The 26,759-nt window shown below is 38.4% G+C and overlaps 1 protein-coding gene across 4 annotated transcripts in view; it reads left to right on the top strand.

The window, feature by feature from the left end:
• BLTP3B (bridge-like lipid transfer protein family member 3B) overlaps positions 1–26,759 on the top strand; it is a 116,827-nt gene that overhangs the window by 51,607 nt on the left and 38,461 nt on the right. For 3 of the 4 annotated variants that reach the window (XM_003832605.5, XM_008958043.5, XM_034934328.4), the window contains exons 7-12: positions 1,200–1,370; positions 7,945–8,125; positions 10,663–10,746; positions 12,365–12,547; positions 13,872–13,990; positions 24,160–24,301. In XM_003832605.5, the coding sequence (XP_003832653.2) occupies positions 1,200–1,370; positions 7,945–8,125; positions 10,663–10,746; positions 12,365–12,547; positions 13,872–13,990; positions 24,160–24,301 (880 nt within the window). The remainder of the gene's footprint in view (positions 1–1,199; positions 1,371–7,944; positions 8,126–10,662; positions 10,747–12,364; positions 12,548–13,871; positions 13,991–24,159; positions 24,302–26,759) is intronic. The other variant, XM_008958044.5, reaches the window with a different exon arrangement.

The following is a 26,759-nucleotide window of genomic DNA, read 5'->3' as shown; positions in this document are numbered from 1 at the left end:
ATGATCAAGGCTCACTGAAACCTTGACCTCCCAGGCTAAAGTGATTGTCCCACTTCAGCTTCTCAAGTAGCTGGGACAATAGGCACGCCCACTATGCCTGAATAATTTTTTAAGTTACTTGTAGAGATGAGGTCTTATTATATTGCCCAGACTGGTCTTGAGCTCCTGGAGTCATGTGATCCTCCTGCCTCTGCCTTATTTTTATTTTTATTTTTGGAGTTGGGGTCTTGCTCTGTTGCCCAGGCTGGAGTGCAGTGGGACAATCCTAGCTTACTGCAGCCTCGAACTCCTGGGCTCAAGGGATCCTCCTGCCTTAGCCTCCCAAGTAGCTGAGACTACAGGCATGCACCACCATGCCTAGCTTATTATTTTTTTTTTTTTGTAGAGACAGGGTCTTGCTTTGTTGTCCAGGCTGGTCATGAACTCCTGGCTTCAAGCAGTCCTTCTGTCTTGACCTCCCAAAGTGCTGGTATTATAGGTGTGAGCCACGATGCCTGGCCTAAACATTTTTATTTTTGGCAAATTGAATATATTTCTCAGTTGCCAAATACTTGTTGAACATTTACTGTCTTATAATTTCATTTCTTCTATTGAATATTTGAATTAATACAAGTAATTATATAATTTATCAGCTATAAATGCAAAATTAAGTTATATAAGTGCTATATAACTTGTAAGGTACAAGGATTTGTCTGTCTTTTGTTACCACTGCATCTCTAGTACTAGGTGATATTCCTTTCATATTATAGGAACTCAGTAAATACTACTACTTTTTTTTTTTTTGAGACAGAGTTTCTCTCTGTCACCCAGGCTGGAGTGCAATGGCACTATCTCCGCTCACTTCAACCTCTGCCTCCTGGGCCAAGCAATTCTCCTGCCTCCACCTCCCAAGTAGCTGGGATTACACAGGTGTCCGCCACCACACCTGGCTAATTTTTGTATTTTTAGTAGTGACAGAGTTTCTACCATGTTGGCCAGGCTGGTCTTCACCTCCTGACCTCGGGTGATCCACCTGCCTTGGCCTCCCAGAGTGCTGGGATTGCAGGCATGAGCCACCGTGCCCGGCCAGTAAATACTTCTTGTGTGAAGGAAGAATCCATATTTCTATTCAAAAACGTTTTGAAAACCTTTTTTAATACAAGCATATTATAAGGTTTATATCTTGGCTTAATTTTATAAAACATTTTTTTTTCCTACAGTTAAAGGACTGCAATGTCATAGCAACAAAGTTAGTTCTAATATTGGATGACTTATTATGGGTTTTGACTGATTCCCAGTTGAAAGCTATGGTACAATATGCAAAGTCTCTTAGTGAAGCAATAGAAAAATCAACAGAACAAAGGAAGAGTATGGCTCCTGAACCTACACAGGTAAGCTATAAAGTTAACAGGAAAAATACTTACTTTACATGAAAATAGTTTAAAAATTAGAAGGAATTGTTGGTATTTTCTTTAAGAGACAGATTGTGAGGTTTTGAGTACAAGAATCTTCTTTATTTAGATATCTTCTATGTAATTTTATATAAGTAGTAGCTATCATATCTGTTAGTGTTTATTCTGTTTAGAGCTCTGTATGAGGCACTAAAGCTAATGATGACATAAAAGTATTTGATGTTTTAATACCTCTGTTTAGGAAGTTAAAAGAGTACAGTTTTAAAACTACTAAAGTAAAAGCAAATGAGGAAAAAACCTGGGTAATTATAGGCAAGAGAGGACGTGTGAGAGTTAACTGTGCAGAGAATCAAAGCCATAAGGAATTGCTGAAATTGAACACAAAACTTCTGTTGGAGTTGTCTGATGGCTGGGGCAAGAACAGGGACAAGCATAATGAGCTATTTATCACTTTCCTAAAAGTGATTATTAGTTTGTATGGAGCATTATTAGTTGGTATGGAGAGGAAAAGTTTTTATGGTCTTTCCCAGTAGTAAGTTCTGAGTACCAGTACATCAAGGTCTTTATAGAAGAGACAGTGATAGTTATAATGGATAATATTTTAAATAATTTTATGCAAAGTATAAATGAATTTTTATATCTACCTCTAGTAAAAACGTAACTAAATATTATAAAATTATACACCTACGAAGCTATTTCCTTGGAAACAGTGTTATACATCTCAGATATATAGCTTGTTGGTGATCCAGCTTTGTACATGGGAATGGCATACATTTAGGCTTTATTTTTTGAAACAGTCTCCCTTTAGCCCAACCTGGAGTTCACTGGCACAATCTCAGCTCACTGCAACCTCCACCTCCCAGGTTCAAGCAATTTTTGTGCCTCAGCCCCCCGCGTAGCTGGGACTACAGGCAAGTGCCACCTCGCTGAGCTAATTTGTTTTGTAATTTTGTTAGAGATGGAGTTTCGCTGTGTTGGCCATGCTGGTCCCGAACTCCTGGCCTCAAGTGATCTGCTCGCCTTGGCCTCCCAAAGTGCTGGGATTACAGGTGTGAGCCACCATGCCCGGCCTAGGCTTTCAATGAATATCACATTGGCATTATCTATTGCCTGCCTACTATTTCCTAAGGTGTAGGGGTAGGGGTAAACACTGATGTAAAAATGAATATCATCTGACCCTGGCCTGAAGGACCTCAGAGAATAATGGTGAGTCAAATATGAAACAAATCTTTGTAAGTAGGGGACAGGGGCTCATGTCTATAATCCCAGTACTTTGGGAGGCTGAGGCAGGAGGTTTACTTGAGGCCAGTAATTCAAGACCAGCCTGGGCAATATATTGAGTCCCATCTCTACAAAAAATGTAAAAATCACCCAAGTGTGGTGGTGGTGGCATATACCTGCAGTCCTTAGCTACTTGGGAGACTGAAGCATGAAGATTGTTTGAACCCAGGAGGTCAAGCCATTGCACCCCTGCACTTCAGCCTGCGTAACAGAGTGAGATCTGTTTCCAAAAGAAAAAAGGAAAACAAACAAATCCCCAAATCATTGTAGTTCAACATAAATGTTAGCATGAAGAAGTAAGGGAAAGGGTTCTGTGTAGGGACTACAGAAACACAGAGAGGTTTTAATTAATTGCTTGCAGGGTGTGGAAAGGTTTCACAAAGAGGTTAATAAAATTACGTCTTAGAAATGAGTAGCAGTTCACAGGCAGACATAGGGAAAAGGCATTTCAGAAGAGACAATAGAATCTGCAGAAATATAGTATTTTTAAAGATCATGGTATTTTCTGGTAAAGATAAGAAATTTGGTGTTACTAGAGTAGCGTTTTTAGGAGTGAGGTTCAAATGCCTCACGATATATTACAATTTTCCAAGTTTTATATTTTAAAGAAATTGAGTTCCACACATTCCACCTTGATGTGTATTCTTTCTTAAACTTGATCTGCCAGAGAATATGGTTGCATTAAGATGTCAGGCTGGTTTTCCCTTTCCATAATGACTCTAATCCTACTTTATAAATGAAAGACATTATTACTCATCCTCAGTCTTACTAGGATGGATTTGAACAGGAAGGGGGTAAAAACTCCTCTGGGAAACAAGATAGAGTGGCAATTTGAAATATTGCTATTCATGTTGGAAATTGCAAGCCAGATGATTTTTAGTTGTTTTCAACACATGTGAAGGAAGATCAAATAATTGTCAGCTATTAGAGATTATTAAAGTAATTTTTTTATAGTAGATCACTTTGTGAATCCTGGCAGGTAACTCGAAGGCATTGAAAGAATCGAGTCACATGGCTAAAACAAAACTGCTTTCCTTCCAATCTGTCTATTTATGTGAACAAGGTCTTCTAGAGCCTGTAGCCATAAAAACAAATAAACAGATATAGAATTGAAGGTAAACTCTGTATTATTCTACCAATAAATTATTCATCCATGAGGCATCTGCAGAATTCTCTGGGGGACCTGATTTTAAACGTTTGGCAAACAGACCACTGGGCCCTAACATAGAATAGTTTTCCTGGACTGGTAGCCCGAGTTGAAACAAAAGTTTGCAGTGACTGTATATGAAACATGTTGTATAATGTATTGAAGAATTTGGACATTTTCCTATGGGCATTTGGGAGCCAGTGGAAGTTTTTAAGTAAGTTGAGGATAAGGAAGAGAGAAAAGTTCAGAACTTTAGAATGACAGTTGGTAGTACCATTAGCCAATAAGGGAAGGCAGAAGGAAGTAGATTTAAGGGAGGTGAGGGTAAGAAAAGTCATTTTGAAGCTGAAAAAGTATAAGGAAAGAAGTACAGGAGACTATTTTGCAATATTACCATCATAGACATAAATACTATTCTGTTAAGACTTGCAAGGAAGATTTTGGTAGCTTAGGTTGTGATTAACAGAGATGGCAGTCGTAGTTAAAGACTAATAGATTGAAGGTTGATATTACTATATAGCTCTTATAATATGTGGATATGTTTATATAAAATGGAATATGGATTAGAAAACTAGATACATATCTATTAGGAAACTAGTAACAAGGACAAAATTTTGTAGTCTCACTATGCTAATAAAACCTGTGCTACCATTTTGAGGTATTTTCTTACAGGTTTTTGCCCCGGCCTATGTACTTTTTCTTAGTTGTAGTTAGTATTTTGAGGTATTTTCTTACACGTTTTTGCCCCAGCATATGTACTTTTTCCTAGTTGTAGTTAGTGGGCATATGCAAGTTTCTTCCATGTCTTTAGTCTTTGTAGCTATTACGTTTTGTTGCTCCATAATATTTTATAGTGGATATACTTAACCATTACCACAGAATTGCTTTCTTGGGTAGTAGTTATCATGTCACTACTTCAGATATCACACAGAATGTCCTAATCTGATTGTTTCAGGTCCCAAGACAACGTGTCAGAAAGTGAATTAGTTAACAGTGTTTCTTTGCTCAATTTTACAACTAGGCAGTTGTTTTCTATTATAAGTATTTGCTTAGCTTCATTTTATTCTTCTCTAAAAGAGAAAGAAGACTATTTTGAAAATTAAGAGTTATTAACATTATTCATAGGGGCCAGGTGCAGTGTAATCCCAGTACTTTGGGAGGCTGAGGCAGGCGGATCTTTTGAGGTCAGAAGTTCACGACTAGCCTGGCCAACATGGTGAAACCCCATCTGTACAAAAAATTCAAAAATTAGCCAGGCATGGTGGTGGGTGCCTGTAATCCTAGCCACTCAGGAGGCTGAGGCAGGGTAATCTCTCAAACCTGGGAGGTGGAGGTTGTTGCAGTGAGCTGAGATTGCACCACTGCACCCTGTCCTGGGCGACAGAGCAAGACTCCGTCTCAAAAAAAAAAAAAAAAAGATTTGGCCAGGCGAGGTGGCTCACGCCTGTAATCCCCGCACTTTGGGAGGCTGAGGCGGGTGGGTCACCTGAGGTCAGGAGATCAAGACCATCCTGACTAACACGGTGAAACCCTGTCTCTACTAAAAACACAAAAAATTTAGCCGGGCGTGGTGGCGGGTGCCTATACTCCCAGCTACTCGGGAGGCTGAGGCAGAAGAATGGCATGAACCTGGGAGGCAGAGCTTGCAGTGAGCCGAGATCGTGCCACTGCACTCCAGCCTGGGCAACAGAGCGAGACTCCATCTCAAAAAATAAAATAGAATAAAATACAAAATTAGGGGCCGGACGCTGTGGCTCACGCCTGAAATCCCAGTACTTTGGGAGGCCAAGGCGGGCAGATCCCAAGGTCAGGAGTTTGAGACCAGCCTGTCCAACGTGGTGAAACCCTGTCTCTACTAAAAAAATACAAAAATTAGCTGGGCGTGGTGGCGGGTGCTGTAGTCCCAGCTACTCTGGAGGCTGAGGCAGGAGAATCGCTTGAACTGGGAAGCAGAGGTTGTGGTGAACCGAGATCATGCCACTACACTCCAGCCTGGGTGACAGAGTGAGACTCTGTCTCAAAAAAAAAAAAAAAAAAAATTAGCCAGGCGTGATGGTGCACGCCTATAATCCCAGCTACTTGGGAGGAAAATCACTTGAACCCAGCAGGCGGACGTTGCAGTGAGCTGAGATCATGCCACTACACTCCAGCCTGGGTAACAGAGTGAGACTTTGCCTCAAAAAAAAAGAAAGGATTATTCATGAGGCAGAGAGCTTATAGTGGCCCATTTTTTTTCTTCCAGAAATAGCATCCCAAAACCTGACTTTACCATAGTATTAAGAAAAAGTTTTGTAGGTAGATAAATGTTTATATTTTTATTTTTATCAGTATTTATCTTGATAAGAGAGAAAACATAATGAAAGAAGTACTGGAGAGTATTTTAAATAGCACCATCATAGACATAAATACAGTCCTGTTATAGCTTTGAAAATGGGAAAAGCAGGAGAAAAAGTGTTTGATGTCAGTTTAACAATTAATTAATAAAAAGTTTTCTGGAGTCTACAGTATTTAACGTTTTACAGCTATATTTCACTTTGTTTCTTTACTTACCTTGGGCTGCAATCATTTTCATGAAGAGATTCTCATTTACTAAGTATACTTTGCAGTTCTTTTACAGTATGATCATAGTTCTTCATAGATGTAATATGTGTAAATATATATACATGCAAAATACATATACTTTGATTTTCTTTAATTATCTTTAGTTAATAACTTGTTCTAAATTTGAACATTGTTAATTTTTAAAGTGGAAAATTTGGTCTTCTTTATCATAATTATTATAAAAATTCATCTACAGTTTTGTGGCTCATATGTCAGATAATCTTACATTATAGTTATGTATACAAAATAATTTTAGGCTATTAGAGGTTCATCTTTATTTTTATATATCAACAGGGTTCTATACTATTTCTCTTCAGGGAGAAAAATATTTGAACTCACAACCTATTTATAAATCCTGTCTCCTTTCTGGCTTCTTTAGTTATTCAAGTTCAAAGGACATACCACATCTTTTAGGAGAGGCACCAGAGCACTTAGAGTACTAAATAATATCACAGGGGCTTCTACAAAGATGTGCTTTATTTCTATAGGATATCATATTAGTCCCTTTTCACGCTGCTGATAAAGACATACCCGAGACAGGGCAATTTACTTACAGTTCCATGTGGCTGGGGAAGCCTCATAATCGTGGTGAAAGGCAAGGAGGATCAAGTCCCATTTTACATGGATGGCAGCAGTCAAAGAAAGAATGAGGAAGCTGCAAAAGCAGAAACCCCTGATAAACCATCAGATCTCGTGAGACTTATTTACTACCACCAGAACAGTATGGGGGAAGCCACCCCCATGATTGAATTATCTCCCACCAGGTCTCTCCCACAACACGTGGGAATTGTGGGACTACCATTCAAGATGAGATTTGGGTGGGGACACAGGGCCAAACCATATCAGATATATAACAGTGTATACAGGGCCCACATTTGTTTTGTTTTTAATATATATAATATTCAAATAAACTGCCTTTAAGAGTTAACTACATTTTCTAAAACAAGGGCTATAAATATGTTAAATATAACTTCAGATATTTACTGAGATATATTGGGTTCATATTTGATTTGTGTATAGTTTTACAGTTTTTTTGTTTGTTTTTTTGTTTTTGTTTTTGTTTTTTTGAGATAGAGTCTCGCTCTGTTACCCAGGCTGGAGTGCAGTGGCACGGTCTCAGCTCACTGCAGCCTCTGCCTCCCAGGTTCAAGTGATTCTCCTGCCTCCGCCTCCCAAGTAGCTGGGATTACAGGCACCACGCCCAGCTAATTTTTTATATTTTTAGTAGAAATGGGGTTTCAGCATGTTAGCGAGGCTGGTCTTGAACTCCTGACCTCAGATGATTCACCTGCCTCGGCCTCCCAAAGTGTTGTGATTACAGGCATGAGCCTAGTTTTACCGTTTTTAAATTTTAGTTTTATTCTTAGGTAATTCAGAAAATATTTTAGAGAAAATATATTATTGATGAAAAATAAGATGTACTATGGTTATTTTTCATGACTTTTGACTGAAAATACTTAGATTTTTGTGTGAAATTTCCAGTATTTAAATTGGCAGTGATAAGGCAGTTTCAAATCTTTTTAGAGCTCTACAGTAGTTGCATCTGCCCAGCAAGTGAAGACAACGCAAACTTCAAATGCTCCTGATGTAAATGATGCAATTGTGAAACTATTCAATGATTTTGATGTTAAGGAAACCTCCCATCATTTAGTGATTTCTCATCTAGATCTACACATATGTGATGACATTCATGCTAAAGAAAAAGGTAAAATAACTTGCTTATTTCAAACTATTTTGGTTTTTCTAGAATTGACTACAAAACTGGATTGTTTATTAAATCTGTTGTGTAGGATGTCCTGTAAGATAATTTGTCATAATTGTGTTCATATGAATATATAGATGAAAGGCACAACTGGAAGCATATATTGGTATGAAATTTTATTTTGCTTTAGCAGTACTTAAGCTTAATTATTTGTTAGCTATCAATGCTAACAATAAAATTAGCTTTAAAAAAATCAAAGACTGAATAGATGATCCTCTAGGAGGATGATGAAATATTAGACTCGCCTTTGAATTAACTTTTTCATAATGTTGAAATTGTCTCCAAATTAAATTTTAGTCCATACTTAATTCATAATTATTTGTAGATGTGTTTTCAGCATTGCAGTTTTTCTACCTATTTTGAATAGAAGCACAACTGTGCAACTATTTAACATATTTTATGGCCACCTCTCTTCCCATCCTTCCAAAATTTGATTAGGAAGCAAAATTCCAGTTAGGAATTTTCTTTTAGTTTTTGTCCCTGTTATTTTTCCTTACTTAGTAGATGTAGTTCTGTAATCTGGGCGCTGGGTGTTTTTGTTTCTCTGCTGGAGAGCATCCCTGGCCCAGAAGTGTTGGGGGTGAGTTCAGCAGGTAGGCCTACCTTAAGGACTATAATTCTGAAACTTTGGTGAGCATTAGAATCAGGCTGAAGACCTTTAAACAATAGAGTTATCTGATCTCTGTGCCTCAGATCTGAATCAGGATCTGTATCTACAGAAATTTTTGCCATGTGTTTTTAAGCTGAGAAAGTGAATATTGAGACCCTGGATACTTAGCAGTAGAAGTTACCCTGCCTTCATTAGACAAGGCAGCCTAAAAGATTCCAGCCTAAAAGGTTGGAGGGGCAAAGGTGAGGAAGATTCGGGGTTTGTGGAGGGATTTGTTATCTTTTGTTCTGACTACCATTGTGTCATTTAACTTATAGTTGGCATCTTTTACTTTAGAGATTTGAAAGGAAAATCCAAAAAAGTTAGAACAAACCAAACTAAGAAAATGAGGTGGTCAAGATTAAGTAGTAAGAATGAGAATGGAGAAAGTGTTTTCTAAGGCCTTACATTCCTCACTATTCCCTGATAGAATAAATTGAATGATTTTATTTAGGAAGAAAACCTTTTCACCAAAATATCTCCTTAATAGTACAGGTCTGTAATCGCTATTGTGAAATCCAAAAGGCTCTGAAATATTATAAGTTTGTGAAAAACTCATTTGGTGGCAAAACCTGACTTATACCAATACTTTTTTTATTCTTTGCCTGCTTCCTATAAATATTTATGTTTTGCTGCAGAATTGTTATTTTTATTAGTGCTGCCTCAGAACCTGCTGAGAGTGTTGCATGGTATATCCTGTATATACTGTATCATATTACTGTCGTGAAATCTAAACATTTCTGAATTCTGAAACATTTGGCTTTCCAAAGGTTTTACGTAAGGGATTGTAGACCTGTGCTGAAAATTCTACTAGCTGAGATAAATTGGATTTTACAAATTAATATAGGGAGTGTATACATAGCTATGTCTCAGTATTTTTCTTTCTTCTGATTGATTTGCCCATTTTGTTTTAAAATTTGATTTTTATGTTCACATTATACCAATTTGTAATCTACTTTTGATCTTACTATAGCTGTGTGACTTTGGACAACTTACCTAACCTAACAGACTTTTTTTTTTTTTTTTTTTTTGAGATGGAGTCTCACTCTGTTGCCCAGGCTGGAGTGCAGTGGCTCAAACTCGGCTCACTGCAGCCTCTGCCTCCCAGGTTCAAGAGATTCTCCTGCCTCAGCCTCCCAAGTAGCTGGGACTACAGGGGCATGCCACCATGCCCAGCTAATCTTTGTATTTTTAGTAGAGACGGAGTTTCACTATGTTGGCCAGGCTGGTCTCGAACTCCTGACCTCGTGATCCACCCGCCTCGGCCTCCCAAAGTGCTGGGATGGCAGGCGTGAGCCACCGCGCCCAGCCTTAATTTCCTTTTCAGTAAGAGGTAGGATGATATGGTGTAGTGTTCAAGATTTCCTGGGTTCAAATCCAAGCTTTGCACTTAACTAGCTGTATGTCCTTGGCCTCTTTGTGCCTCAGTTTCCTTATCTTGAAGATGGGGATAATAATGATTGTACCTATCAAATGCGGTTGTTATGAAAACCAAATGAGTAAGTTTACCTAAAGTATTTAAAATAATGCCTGACATATGGGGAGGCCTTGTCAATATAAAAGTTCTGCTAGTATCATCTGTGAACTCTACCAGGGCAGGGATTCTGCTATTCTTATATTCTTACCTTTTATCCTGGTGCCTTACAAATGAGGGGGGCTCAGTAAATACTCATTGGATTGAATTATATTTCCTAAAATCCTTAATGTGCTGTCATAAAAGAGAGACAGTTATTACTATTTGGACTCCAAGTATGCTAAAATTTTTCTGTGGTAAATTAAATCTTTCTGATAATTGACTTAATACTTCCCCCCCCCCTTTTTTTTTTCCCAGAGTCAAACAGACGTATTACTGGAGGGGCAATGCAACTCTCTTTTACACAGCTAACTATAGATTATTATCCTTATCATAAAGCAGGTGTGTATAACAGCTTCTTTAAAAGATATAAATGTTGTTTTCAAATTATATAGCTAATTTATTTAGTTTAGTTTTATTTTGCTTTTATTTGTTAACAAGAAATGAGATGAAGAGATTGGTATTTTTCTCCTGGCAGTATTTCATTAAGAAAGTAGAATTGCCATGGAATATAGGCATACAGTGTATATTGAGATTTATATAGATTTTTAGAAATCATAATTTTTAGAAATCGACAGTTTTCCAAATAACCAATTTAAAACTTAAAAAAAAATCAGGGTACAGAGGACATGTGTTTGTGCTGTTTTGTTAGTTGTGACCAAAACAAGTTATTAATGTTTTAAATTTTTAAATGATTTATATATTTAAAAATTAGAAAAGAGTATGAAGCTAGGAATGAAAAGAGTATGAAGCTAAGAATAAGAGTATGTTTAGCTAAATTATAGGATTCCAGATTTCATAGGCTCTTAACAATCTGGTATTGGTAGATTCTTTCTCCCAAATAATGAAAAGGAAAAAAAAAAAGTATGATTATTGTGACCAAATTAATTTGACCTTATACCGTTTTTGCCTTCTGTTAGTATTTAGCATTCACACAAGTGAGAAAAACCAAACTAGAGATCATAGAGTTTTCCAGGACATTTAAAAAATGGTAAAGTTTTTCTGTTCACACATTTTTGTTTACACATTTTTTTACCAATGTTTGTCATTTCTACGTTGGTACCTGATTAAATTTAAAAGTTGTATGATTTTTTTTCATTTTAAATTTTCATTGCCAACATTCAATATAATAATTCTCTTTTGAAGGATTTTGTCTTATATACTATCCTCCTGACTCATAAATTAACTTACAAATGCATAAAATTTTTAACTAGATATTTATTTTTGAAGAGGTGTGAAACATTCATAGAGTAGATTTTCTTTTTTTTTTTTGATCCAAGGCCTCACGAGTGCAGTGGTGTGATCACTGCTCACTACAGCCTCGACCTTCTGCCTCAGCCTCCCAAAGTGCTGGGATTGATTACAGGTGTGAGCCACTGCGCCTGGCCTGATTTTATTGTCTTAACCCTTTTATGTGCATTTTTCTTAGTTGCTACAGAGAAGCCTAATGATTCTGATTATATATTTTTCTTCCAAAAACTAACTATGGCTGAGTACATTTTGAGAAGTTTTATTGGTTTCTTAAATGTTTTAATCATCATCATCTTATCATTTTTGTGGTTTAGGTTTTTGTTAGTTAACTTGATAACACATCTTTGAAGAAAGGATTCTATTTATTTGATAATATTTTCTGGGATTCAGTTTAATGCAGGTTTACCAGGTAATTGAGCATCCAGTGAAGGGTGACGAGTCATATGGCTTTAAATTGAATCTTAGTGATTTTCTACTAAGAATGGGTACTAGATAGAAACTCCTCCAGATGATTTGCTTTTGACATTCTTTCCCTCTGTTTCAAATGTTTTACTCATATTTCGAAATTACATGTAGGTGAAGCCTGTAAATTTTTCAGATATCAAAGTCTTTCTTGAATAAACGACTAAATCTCATTGGAAGCATTACTATAATATAATAAATGAAAGTTGTACATTTTTCAATGAAATACCTGTTGTTCATTTTACAGGAGATAGTTGTAATCATTGGATGTATTTTAGTGATGCAACCAAAACAAAAAATGGATGGGCCAATGAGTTATTGCATGAATTTGAGTGCAACGTTGAAATGCTTAAACAGGCTGTGAAGGATCATAATGTAGGTTCACCTCCTAAATCCCCAACACATGCCTCTCCCCAGCACACACAAACAGGTATTTTACCTATAATAGCATTCCCCTAATATTAAGAGTGTTTGCACTCTGTGTGTGTGTGTGTTTGTGTGTGTGTGATCATAGTATTTCCTGTAAATGAGTATTTTTTTTTTTCTTTTTAATGTAGAGATGGGGGTCTTGCTATGTTGCCTAGGGTAGTCTCAAACTCCTGGCCTCAAGCGATCCTCCCACCTTGGCCCTCTGCAAAGTGCTGGGATTACAAGTGTCAGCTACCATGCCCAGCCAAGTATTTTTTTTTTTTTTTCTTTGAGACAGGGTCTCACTCTGTCTCCCACGCTGAAGTGCAGTGGTGTGATCTCGGCTCACTGCAACCTCTGCTTCCCGGGTTCAAGCGATTCTCCTGCCTCAGCCTCCTGAGTATCTGGGATTACAGGCACGTGCCACCATACCCAGCTAATTTTTGGAGTTTTAGTAGAGCCAGGGTTTCACTGTGTTAGCCAGGGTGGTCTCAAACTCCTGACCTCAAGTGATCTGCCCACCTCAGCCTCCCAAAGTGCTGGGATTACAGGCGTGAGTCACCACGCCCGGCCTAAGCCAAGTATTTTTAATTAATGTCTAAAACCCCTGCATCCTTTGCTCAGACCAACATAGGCTTGTGGACCAAAGCACTTTTAAAATTAATACAACCAATAATAGTCACACCCAGGTAGAATTTTTCTAGAAGATTTCTTTTTTTTTTTAAGTCAACACATAATAATTGTACATATTTATGAGGTACAGTGTGATACTACTACTTTTTTTTTTTTTGCTGGCCCAGTAAGGATTGAAGTGTGATATTTTGATACATGTATACAAACGTATAACACTAAAAGCAGAGTAATTAGCATATTCGTCACCTCAGACATTTATTATTTATGTTGGGAGCATTCAAAATCTGCTCTTACTAGCTATTTGAAAAAATAAACTATTAATTATAGTCACCCTATAAATGCTAGAATTTACTTCTCCTATCTAGCTATACCTTTGTATTCACTAATCACCCGTTGTCTGCCCCTCCCCTTCCCTCCCCCATACCCTTCACTTTCTACTTCTATGGAAATATGTCATTTTTAACAAGAGTCCCATTCCGGAGTTTTTGTAGAAGACTAACTTAAATGTGACATGTGTGATTCTTCTTAAAAGAATAATCATCACAATAACTTACATCCTGTATTACTTTATAATTTATAAAGTATGTCCACAAATATTGGCTTGTTGGAGAAGTTAGTATTCACATATATTTCTGGTACCTGCCTTAATAATAAAAGAGTGACTGTTAAAAATAATTTTGCAATGAATTGAAAGGAGTTTTTGTTTCCAACAGAGAAGGACTACCCTCTGAAAGGGATGTGCAGAACACCTTCAGTATTATCTCAACAATCAAAAGCTAAGCTAATGTCTAGTTCTGTTGTGGTTAGACTTGCAGATTTCAATATATACCAGGTATGTTTTCTTTTCCAATTAAGTTTTCTCATAAACACTTTAGTATCTCATCTAAGCAACTTAAATAACAAATGCTACCATTTTATTTAAAAAATCTTTACAAGGTTTATGAAATGGCCATATTAGATGGCATAGAAAATATCAGTTTATTAATTTTTGATTATATGGTTACTCAGTTAACCAAACTAACTTTATAGGCACAGTCCTTAAGTTTGCCTAAATGCTTCTGACACAAAACAGCATGTTCTCATACAAAAACAGATGCATAGACCAATGGAACAGATTAGGGAACCTAGAAATAAAGCTGCACACCTACAACCATGTGATCTTCAACAAAGTCGACAATAACAAGCAGTGGGGAAATGCTTTCCTATTTAATAATGTTGCTGGGATAACTGGTTGGTCATATGCAGAAGATTGAAATTAGACCCTGTTGTTTCACCACACACAAAAATTAACTCAAGATGAAATGAAAGACTTAAATGTAAAGGCTGACACTATAGAAACCCTGGAAGACAACCAAGGAAATAGAATTCTAGAGATTGGCCTCAGCCAAGATCTCATGAGGAAGACTCCAAAAGTAATTGCAACAAAAACAAAAATAGGCAAGTGAGACCTCATTAAAGAGCTTCTATACAGCAAAATAAACTGTCAACAGACATCCTACAGAATGGGAGAAAATATTCACAAATTATTCATCTGACAAAGGTCTTAATATCCAGAACCTATAAGGAAATTGAATCGACAAGCAAAAACCAAACACCATTAAAAAGTGGGCAAAGGACATGAACACACACTTCTCAAAAGAAGACATATGTGCAGCCAACAAGCGTATGAAACAATGCTCAACATCACTAATCAACTGAGAAATACAAATCAAAACCACAGTGAAATACCATCTCACCCCACTCAGAATGGCTGTTATTAAAGTACAAAAAAATAGATGTTGGTGAGGTTGTGGAGAAAAGGGAATGCTTATACACTGTTGGTGGGAATGTAAAATAGTTCAACCACTGTGGAAAGCAGTTTGGAGTTTTCTCAAAGAATTTAAAAAAGAACTACCAATTGACCCAGCAATCCCATTACTGGGTATATACCCATAGGAATATAAATTTTTCCACCAAAGATAACGTGCACTTGTATGTTCATGGCAGCACTATTCACAATAACAAAGTCATGGAATCAACCTAGATGCCCATCAGTGCAGTGGATAAAGAAACTGTGGTACATATACACCGCAGAGTACTACGCAGCCATGAAAAGAATGCAGTCATGTTCTTTGTAGCAACATGGATGCAGCTGGAGGCCATTATCCCAAGTGAATTAATGCAGGAAAAGAAAACCAAATATTGCATATTCTCACTTATAAGTGGGAGCTACACATTGAGTGCACATGGACACAAAGAGGGAAACAGTAGACATGGGGTCTTACTTGAGGGTGGAGGGTTGGGGAAGGGTGAGGATTGAAAAACTACTTAACGGGTACTATGCCCGCTACTTGGGTTGTGAAATTATTTATACACCAAACCCCAGTGACACGCAGTTTACCAGTGTAACAAACCTGCACATGTACCCCCTGAACTAAAGCAAAAGTTGGAAGAACAAAAATAAAGACTTCAGACACCAACTACAACTTTGGGAGTTTCCAAAAACTACCCTCTGGTTCAAAATTCACTAGAAAGACTCACAGAACCACTGAAATATATTAAAGTCACATCCATTGTAGTCACATTATACAAATTACAACCAGCCATAGGAAGAGATGCATAAGGCAGAGTCTTTTTTTCCTCCTCTGTATTAGTCCGTTTTCATGCTTCTCATAAAGACATACCCGAGACTGGGCAATTTACAAAAGAAAGAGGTTTACTAGACGTACAGTTCCACATGGCTGGGGAAGCCTCACAATCATGGCGGAAGGCAAGGAGGAGCAAATCACATCTTATGTGGATGGCAGCAGACAAAGAGAGAGCTTGTGCAGGGAAACTCCCATTTTTAAAACCATCAGATCTCATGAGACTCATTCACTACCACAAGAACAGCAAAGGAAAGACCCACCCCCATAATTCAATCACCTTCCACCAGCTTCCTCCTACAACATGTGGGAATTGTGAGAGCTACAATTCAAGGTGAAATTTGGGTGGGGACACAGCCAAACCATATCATTCTGCCCTGGCCCCTCCCAAATCTTATGTCCTCAGATTTCTAAACCAATCATGCATTCCTAACTGTCCCCCAAAGTTTTAACTCGTTTCACCATTAACTCAGAAGTCCACAGTCCAATGTCCTGTCTGAGACAAGACAAGTCCCTTCTGCCTATGAGCCTATAAAATCAAAAGCAATTCAGTTATTTCCTAGATACAGTGGGGGTACAAAGCATTGGGTAAATACAGCCATTCCAAATGGGAGAAGTTGGCCAAAACAAAGGGGCTACAGGCCCCATGCAAATCCGAAATCCAGCAGGACAGTCAAATCTTAAAGTTCCAAAATGATTTCCTTTGACTCCATGTTTCACATACATGTCACGCTGATGTTAAGAGGTGGGTTTCCAGGAGGCGGAGCTTACAGTGAGCTGAGATCGTGCCACTGTGCTCCAGCCTGGGCAACAGAGCAAGACTCTGTCTCAAAAAAAAAAAAAAAAAAAAGAGATGGGTTCCATGGTCTTGGGCAGCTCTGCCCCTGTGGCTTTGCAGGTTACAGCCTTCCTCTTGGCTGCTTTCATGGACTGGTATTGAGTGTCTGCTGGCACCTTTTCCAGGCACACGGTGCAAGGTGTCAGTGGATCTACCCTTCTGGAGTCAGGAGGACGGTGGCCTTCTTCTTACAGCTCCACTAGGTGGTACCCCAGTAGGGACTTTGTGTGGGGGCTTTGACCCCACATTTCCCTTCCACACTGCCCTAGCAGAGGTTCTCCATGAGGGCCCCACCCCTGCTGCAAAATTCTGCCTGGGCATCCAGGCATTTCCATACATCCACTGAAATCTAGGCAGAGGCTCCCAATCCCCAGTTCTTGACTTCTGTGCACCAGCAGGCTCAGCATCATGTGGAAGCTGCCAAGGTTGGGGCTTGCACCCTCTGAAGCTATGGCCCAAGCTCTGTGTTGGCCCCTTTCATCCATGGCTGGAGCAGCTGGGATGCAGGGTACCAAATCCCTAGGCTGCACATAGCACAGGGAGCCTGGGCCTGGCCCATGAAACCACTTTTTCCTTCTAGGCCTCTGGGCCTATAATGGGAGGGGCTGCCTTGAAGACCTCTGACATGCCCTGGGAGATATTTTCCCCCATTGTCTTGGGGATTGACATTAGGCTTCTCTTTACTTATGCAAATTTCTGTAGCTGGCTTGAATTCTTCCTCAGAAAATGGGGTTTTCTTTTCTATTGCATTGTCAGGCTGCAAATTTTTTGAACTTTTATACTCTCCTTGCCTTATAAAATGAAATGCCTTTAAGAACACCCAAGTCACCCTTGAATGCATTGCTGCTTAGAAATTTCTTCCACAGGATAACCTAAATCATCTCTCAAGTTCAGAGTTCCACAGATCTCTAGGGCAGGGGCAAAATGCTGCCAGTCTGCTAAAACATAACAAGAGTCACCTTTCTTCCAGTTCCCAACAAGTTCCTCATCTCCATCTGAGACCACCTCAGCCCGGACCTTACTGTTCATATCACTTTCAGCATTTTTGTCAAAGCCATTCAACAAGTCTCAGGAAATTCCAAACTTTCCCAAATTTTCCTGTCATCTTCTGACCCCTCCAAACTGTTCCAACCTCTGCCTGTTACCCAGTTCCAAAGTCACTTCCACATTCAGGTATCTTTTCAGCAGTGTCCCACTCTACTAGTACCAATTTACTGTATTAGTCGGTTTTCACACTGCTGATAAAGACATACCCAAGACTGGGCAATTTATACAGGAAAAAAGTTTAATAGACGTACAGTTCCACATGGCTGGGGAAGTCACAACTATGGCAGCAGAAAGCAAGGAGGAGCAAGTCATGTCTTACATGGATCGTGGCAGGCAAAGAGAGAGCTTGTGCAGGGAAACTCCCATTTTTAAAACCATCAGATCTTGTGAGACTCATTCACTACCACAAGAACAGTGCAGGAAAGACTTGCCCCCATAATTCAATCACCTCCCACCAGGTTCCTCACACAACACGTGGGAACTGTCAGAGTTACAATTCAAGATGAGATTTTGGTGGGGACACAGCCAAACCATATCACCCCCACAGTACACTGATGTAATAATAATAAAACAGCATCTTGGAGCACTTGAAATGTGAAACTTTTCCTCAGGACTTGTTAGCTTTCTAAGGGTGTGGAACCCTATATAGATGTGTAAATATATGGATGGATGGATATTTAACAATATGCATGAAGTATTGGTCATGAGGTTTTACTCAATCTCTAGGTGAATTGGTAATCAGATTACCCAAAGCCCCCACCCTCTTAACGCAACTAGGCTATCAAGTGTGGCCAGCTCCACCCTGCGTCGTTTTGCTATCATAAACTATCAGCTGTGGTGTCAGGGGCTGTGTTAGGCTGTTCTTGTGTTGTTGTAAAGAAGTACCTGAGACTGGATAATTTATAAAGAAAAGAAGTTTAATTGGCTTTTGGTTCTGCAGGCTATATTGGAAGCATGATGTGGGCATCTGCTCAGCTTCTGGGGAGGAGGCCTCAGGGAACTTTTACACGTGGTGGAAGGTAAAGCAGGAGCAGGCACGTCACATGGCAAAAGCAGGAGCAAGACAGAGAGTGGCGCAGGGAGGTGCCACATACTTTTAATCAACCAGACTTTATGAGAACTCACTGTTGTGAGCACATCACCAAGCCATGAGGTATCTGCCCCCATGACTCAAACACCTCCCATCAGGCTCCACCTCCAATACTGGGGATTACAATTGAACATGAGATTTAGAGGGAACAATATCCAAACTATATCAAGGGCCAACCATAAATAGGAAATTCCAATTCCTAGTTGCTTCCCAGGAGCAGGGTCAAAGGGAGACCAATTTGCTTATTACACAATAGTCTCTGTGGAAGGATCTAAAATGCCTTTTTTGCTTTATGGAACTACAGTATACTATATATACTGTATTGGCTATACTGTGAATATAATTCTATAGCTAAGAACTCTGTCCTATTTACACTAACAATCTTACTCAGCTTATAATCACCTAACGTGGTCTAATTGCAATGTTTGAGACCAACACGATAATATATGACCTATTCTTAAAAAGTAAAAGATTTCTAGATTTATCATTTATAAATTGTTCTGGTTTATTTTGATAAGTCTGTGGCTTTGAGACTTAGTTTTATGTGAAAAGTTTTTATTTAACTCAGTGATTCCCCTCTGGGACCAATTTTGCCCCCCAGGGGACATTTGGCAATATCTGAAGATAGTTTTGGTTGTCACAACTGGACAGGGATGCTGCTGACCTCTAGTGAGTAAAGACCAGTGATGCTGCCTGTTAAATCCTACAATGTGCTGGTCAGTTCCCCACAATGAAGAATTATCTAGCTTAAAATGTCAGAAGTGCCAATGTTTAGAAACTGATTTAACAGTTATTTTCTCATTATGCAGTTACTGCTTACTTTACATTCGATATACAGTCATGTGTTGCTTAACATCATTAACTGTACTTAGATGGTATGTAGCCTACTTACACTCCTAGGCTATATGTATGGTATATCCTATTCCTCCTAGGCTGTAATCTTGTATATCATGTTACTGTATTGAATACCGTAGCAGTTATAACACAATGGTATTTGTGTATTTAAACCTTACCAAACATAGAAAATATACAGTAAAAATACAGTAGAAAAGCTGTGTTATAATCTTATGGGATCCACATCTTATAAGTGGCCTGTCATTGGCAGAAATGTCATTATATGGTGCATGACCATATGCTCCAGCTTTTTAAAAGACTCTTTAAATTTTAGGATTTAAATAAATTTATGTGGAAATGAGAAAGAGGAATCACTTATAATCCCACATGGTTGTGAGTGAAATACAGTAAAAAACCCCACATATATATACGCAACCACACCAAACACAAAACAAAATAAACAAAAGTAAGTAGAAGAACATAAGATAGTATGTTTGTCCCAATTCGAATAGGTTTTTAACTATTAGAGGAAAAAAGAAATAAGCTGTTATTTGTTAAAATAAGTTGACATTTTGAATTGAAAAGAATTTGTTTCCATATATGCAGAGAAAAGCTTTTTAATTAGATACTGTAAGGAACTGACTTGAATTTATAAAGACTATACAAATTAAAATGATTGATTAAGCAATTTGGCTGGGCACGTTGGCTCACGCCTGTAATCCCAGCCATTTGGGAAGCCAAAGCGGGTGGATCACTTGAGGTCAGGAGTTGGAGACCAGCCTGGCCAACATAGCAAAACCCCCTCCCTAGTAAAAATACAAAAATTAGCTGGGAGTGATGGTGCATGCCTATAGTCCCAGCTACTCGGGAGGCTGAGGCACGAGAATCACTTCAGTCCAGGAGGCAGAGGTTGCAGTGGGCCGAGATTGTGCCACTGCACTCCAGCCTGGATGACAGAGTGAGACTCTATCTCAAAAAAAAAAAAAAAAAGATTGCTGAGGCAGTTTATATAAGAGGAAACATAAGTAAACCATTGAAAAATTATTCTACTTCATATGAGACATATACACGTCTATTGAATGATGAATGGAAAAAAAAATCTCTGGGTATACTAAACTAAAACAAATAAATGAAACTGATAAAACTTTATTGGTTGAACTTTATGAATATTAATATATACATTTTTGATGACATTAGCTGGTTTTGGGGGGTGAAAAAAATGTAACCAGAACCTTAAAACTAATAGTTTTTTTTTTTTAATTTCAACTTTTATTGTAAACTCAGGGTACATGTGCAGGTTTGTTACATTTTTATATTGCATGATGCTGAGGTTCAGGGTGTGATTATCCCACCATCCAGGTGGTCAGCATAGTACCCAACAGGTAGGTTTTCAGCCCTTATTCCCCTTCCTCCCTTCCTCCTTTTGGGGTCTCCAGTGTCTGTTGTTCCCTTTTTTGTCTCCATGCGTACCCAACATTTAGCTCCCACTTGTAAGTCAGAACATGCAGTACTGCAGCCTCACCAGCATCTGTATTTTGACTTTTTAATAATAGCCATTCTAACTAATGTATCTGAGATGGTATCTCACTGTGGTTTTGATTTACATTTCTCTGATGATTAATGATGATTAGTGTATTGAGCATTGTTTCATATGCTTGTTGGCTGCACATACGTCTTCTTTTGAGAAGTGTGTGTTCATGTTCTTTGCCCACTTTTTAATGGTGTTTGGTTTTTGCTTGTTGACTTTTGTTCAAGTTCCTTATAGATTCTGGATATTAGACCTTTGTCAGATGAACAATTTGTGAGTATTTTCTCCCATTGTGTAGGATGTCTGTTGACTCTGTTGATAGTTTATTTTGCTGTATAGAAGCTCTCCAATGAGGTCTCACTTGTCTATTTTTGTTTTTGTTGTGATTGCCGTTGAGGTCTTAGCCATAAATTCTTTGCTAAAGCCTATGTCCAGAATGGTATTTCCTAGCTTTTCTTTTAGGACTTTTATAGTTTGACTTCTTATATTTAAATATTTGATCCATCTTGAGTTAATTTTTGTATATAGTAGAAAGTGTAGCCGGGCGTGGTGGCTCACACTTGTAATCCCAGCATTTTGAGAGGCCGAGGTGGGCGGATCACGAGGTCAGGAGTTCGAGACCAGCCTGGCCAACATAGTGAAACCCCATCTCTACTAAAAATACAAAACTTAGCTGGGCGTGGTGGTGCGCGCCTGTAATCCCAGCTACTCAGGAGGCTGAGGCAGGAGAATTGCTTGAACCCGGGAGGCAGAGGTTGCAGTGAGCTGAGATCATGCCATTGCACTCCAGCCTGGGTGACAGAGCTAGACTCCGTCTCAAAAAAAAAAAAAAGGAAGGTGTAGGGGTCCAGTTTCATTCTTCTAAATATGACTAGCCAGTCATCCAGGCACCATTCATTGAATAGGGTGTCCTTTCCCCATTGCTTGTGATTGTTGAATTTGTCAAAGATCAGATAGTTATAGGTGTGCGATTTTATTTCTGGGTTCTCTATTCTGTTCCATTGATCTATGTCTCTGTTTTTGTATCAGTACCATGCCATTTTGGTTCCTTATAGTATAGTTATGTAATGTCTCCAGCTTTGTTCTTTTTTCTTAGAGTTGCTTTGGCTATTCAGGCTTTTGGGTTTCATATGAATTTTTAAATATTTTAAATTTTTTTTCTAATTTTGTGCAAAATGATGTTTGTAGTTTGATAGGAATGACATTGAGTCTGTATATTGTTTTCAGCAGTGTGGACTTTTTTTTTTTTTTGAAACAGAGTCTTGTTCTGTTGCCCAGGCTGGAATACAGTGGTGTTAGCTCACTACAACCTCCGTCTCCTGAGTTCAAGCGATTTTTATGCCTCAGCCTCCCAAGTAACTGGGATTACAGGCGTGTGCCACCACGCCCAGCTGATTTTTGTATTTTTGGTAGAGATGGGGTTTCGCCATGTTGGCCACGCTGGTCTCGAGCTCCTGGCCTCAAATGATCTGCCCGCCTCAGCCTCTCACAGTGCTGGGATTACAGGTGTGAGCCATCATGCCTGGCCCAGTTCTTGTAGAGATCTTTTATCTTTTGGTTAGATGTATTCCTAGGATTTGTTGTTGCTGTTGTTGTTGTTTGGCTTTCAGCTTGAATGTTACTGGTATATAAAAATACTGCTGATTGTTTACATTGATTTTGTATCCTGAAACTTTATTGAAGTTGCTTATCAGTCATGGGAGTCTTTTCGTGGAGTTTAGCATTTTCTAGGTATAGAATCATATTGTCAGCAAAGAGAAATAATTTGACTTCTTTTCCTATTTGGATGCCCTTTCTTTCTTTCTTTCTCTTGCCTGATTGCTCTAGCTAGAACTTCCAGTACTATTTTGAATAGGAGTCGTGAGAGGGGGCATCCTTGTCTTGTTCCATTCCTTAAGGGGAATGATTTCAGCTTTTGCCGCTTCAGAACGATGTTAGCTGTGAGTTTGTCATAGATTACTCTTACTGTTTTGAGGTATGTTTCTTTGATTCATAGTTTGTTGAGGGTTTTTATTGTGAAGGGATGTTGGATTTTATCAAAAGCATTTTCTTTGCCTATTGAGATAATCATATGGTTTTTGTTTTTAGTTCTGTTTGTGGTGAATCACATTTATTGATTTGTGTATAAAACATAGTCTTTTTGGAAAATGAATTCGAGCGATCAAACTATTTGACAGAAGTGTTTATAGCTATTATTTTTAAATTAATTTTTTATTGTGGTAAGGTATGACTGAATTTACAATAATAATTATATATATATATACACACACATACATATTTAGGTTTTTGCCATTGAAAGTAATGGCAAAACTGCAATTACTTTTGCACCAACCTAATAATATCGGCTAGGTGCAGTGGCTCACGCCTGTAATCCCAGCACTTTGGGAGGCTGAGGTGGGTGGATTGCTTGAGGTCAGGAGTTTGAGACCAGCCTGGCCAACATGGCAAAACCCCGTCTCTACCAAAAAAAAAAAAAAAAAAAAAAAAAAAGCTGTGTCTGTATCTATATATTATATAATAATTGTCGTTAAGCACATTCACGTTGTTGTGTAACCAGTACCATTATTTGTCTCCAGAATTTTTATTATCTCAAGCAGAAACTGCATATAGCTCTGTTACTTTTCATGGTAATGGAGAGATTATGGTAAAGATTATTTTAAACAGCATACGGGGAAGCATTCTGGATTTGAGGACTTGGATCTATGTCCTGACTGCCATTTACTTATCTATATTATCTGATAGAATATCGTTATCATTTTTCTGTTGTTTTTAAGGCTCACAATAATAAGTTTGTAAGGAATATTGTACAGTGTTGATTTTGTGATTGATAAGGATCCAAAAAGATTATAGAGTTTTCTGAATAGTTGATGGGTGTTTAAAAGTAATTCCATGTGAAGTTAAATATATAATAAAGTTTACACTGGAAATTAACCATTAGCAAAGTTTTGTAAGTAGTTTTAAAAGTACTGTCTGGGTTGCATAAATTATTTGGAAAGGTTTTTATTCAGTGTGATTTCAGTAAACTTATTTATCTTTTCAGGTCTCTACAGCGGAACAATGTCGTTCTTCCCCCAAAAGCATGATTTGCTGCAATAAAAAATCCCTGTATCTTCCACAAGAAATGTCAGCTGTCTATATAGAATTCACAGAATATTACTATCCAGATGGAAAGGATTTTCCAAGTAAGAGAGTTTTAAATTATTATTTGTCCATTATTTGAGAAAGTATTTTTTCTTGTTAATATTTTTGAGTTTTATAAATATGAAAAATAAATAAAACTGTATTGTTCCTTATTTATTATTAGTTTTTTGAGAGATAGCATCTCACTGTGTTGCCCAGGCTGATCTCAAACTCCTAGGCTCAAGCCATACTCCTGCCTTGGCCTCCCAAAATGTTGGGATTGCAGGCATGAACCACTGTGCCCAGCCCCTATTGTTCTTTATTCTTATTGTGTATAGTGCATAAGTCTAGTCTAACAGTTTTAGATGTTGCTATTATTTGTTTATGTATCCTTTTCCCTCCCTAGCTTGTAGAATCCTTGATGGCAGGAATCATGAGGTTTTTTCGTTTTTTTTTTTTTTTTTTTTTTCCAAGGCAGAGTCCCGCTCTGTCGCCCAGGCTGGAGTGCAGTGGCACGATCTCGGCTCACTGCAGCCTTGGCCTCCCAGGTTCAAGCGATTCTTGTGCCTCAGCCTCCTGAGTAGCTGGGATTACAGGCATGCACCACCAGGCCCAGCTAATTTTTCTGTGTTTTACTAGAGACAGGGTTTCACCATGTTGGCCAGGCTGGTCTTGAACTCCTGACCTCAAGTGATCTGCCCACCTTGGACTCCCAAAGTGCTGGGATTATAGGCATGAGCCGCCGTGTCCAGCGCATCTGGTATTTATGTTCATTTTATTCCAGATATTCAACTTACTTTGTGCTTAATAGCTGTTTGTTAAAGAATCAATGAAAGCTAGGTTATTTGTAGAATAAAGTCATTTGTTTCCCCTTAGTAAAACTCCATTTATATGTCAGCTATATAACTTCATTTATATATTATTGAAAAAGTAACTGAAGTTGTCCTTTTAGCTGTAGAGAATTTTTTGACTGTTTTAAAATGCCTAAATGTATACTTTGGGCAACTTTTGGCATTTACAATTTTCAGAAATATTGAATTACATGAATTTTTATTTTTAGAAGCTTCTTTGGCTTTCTAACGTTAAAATGATTGTACATTTGTATTCTTTGAATATTAAAACTCTTTAGCTTCCTAACATTAAAATGATTGTACATTTGTATTCTTTGAATATTAAAACTCTCTGCTATTGTCTCAGTTCATCTAGAAATTCCTTTTTTTTTTTTGGAGACAGAGTCTTGCTCTGTCGCCCAGGCTGGAGTGCAGTGGCGTGATCTTGGCTCACTGGAACCTCTGCCTCCCGGGCCCAAACAATTCCTGTGCCCCAGGCTTCCGAGTAGCTGGGACTACATGTGTGTGCCAACACTCCCGGCTAATTTTTGTGTTTTTGATAGAGATAGGGTTTTGTCATGTTGGCCAGGCTGGTCTCTAACTCCTGGCCTCAAGTGGTCTGCCTACCTCAGCCTCCCGAAGTGCTGGGATTACAGGTGTGAGCCACTGCACCTGGCCCATCTCGGAATTCTTAAACTAAATGTTGCCCTCTTTTCTGTGATACCTTTTTCATCATGCTAGCTGAAAATCATAGTTGAAAATATTTAGATGAAATAGGTTTTGTTATCAGAAGCATAACAAGTTTTATGTCCTTTCTTTAAAAGTAGAACTCCAAAATACTTAGACCTATTTGCCCATTTATTTAATATTGATTTATTAATATATGTTGTTTTTTTTTCTGAGACAGATTCTTGCTCTGTTGCCCAGGCTGGCATGCAGTGGTGCGATCTCAGCTCACTGCGACCTCTGCTTACCAGGTTCAGGTGATTCTCCTGAGTAGCTGGGACTACAGGCATGCACCACCACATCTGGCTGATTTTTGTTAATTTTTTTTTTAGTAGAGGTGAGGTTTCTTTTCTCCTTGTTGGCCAAGCTGGTCTTGAGCTCTAGGCCTCAAATGATCTGACCTCCTTGGCTTCCCAAAGTGCTGAGATTACAGGCATGAGCCACCGCACCCACCCTATTAATATATGTTTTTAGTTTCAAAAGGAACTTCTGATCCTTATACCATAGATTTTGCCTTTGTTGCTAAATTAAGAGATGGCATCCTGGGAATTACAAGGCTGTCTATCTGTTTTATTGCTTTATTCCTAGTTTGGGTTAAACTTCCGGCATTGGCCAGGTGCAGTGGCTCATGCCTGTAATCCCAGCACTTTAGGAGGCTGAGGCGGGTGGATCACCTGAGGTCAGGAGTTCAAGACCAGCTTAACCAATGTAGTAAAACCCCGTCTACTAAAAATGCCAAATTAGCCGTGCGTGGTGGCACATGCTTGTAATCTGTTCGCTTGAACCTGGGAGGCAGAGGTTACGGTGAGCTGGGATCATGCCATTGCACTCCAGCCTGGGCAACAAGAGCGAAACTCCGTCTCAAAAAAAAAAAAAAATTAATTAATTAAAAATAAAAAACCTTCTGGCATTTAATCCTATCTTCATGTTTCAACAATCTTTTGTGGTTTTTTGTTTTGTTTTG

The sequence above is a fragment of the Pan paniscus genome, chromosome 10 (assembly GCF_029289425.2).
Source record: "Pan paniscus chromosome 10, NHGRI_mPanPan1-v2.0_pri, whole genome shotgun sequence".
NCBI classification, from domain to species: domain Eukaryota; kingdom Metazoa; phylum Chordata; class Mammalia; order Primates; family Hominidae; genus Pan; species Pan paniscus.
The sequence above is the reverse complement of the archived record's forward strand: the minus strand, read 5'-3'. Positions and strand labels throughout refer to the sequence as shown.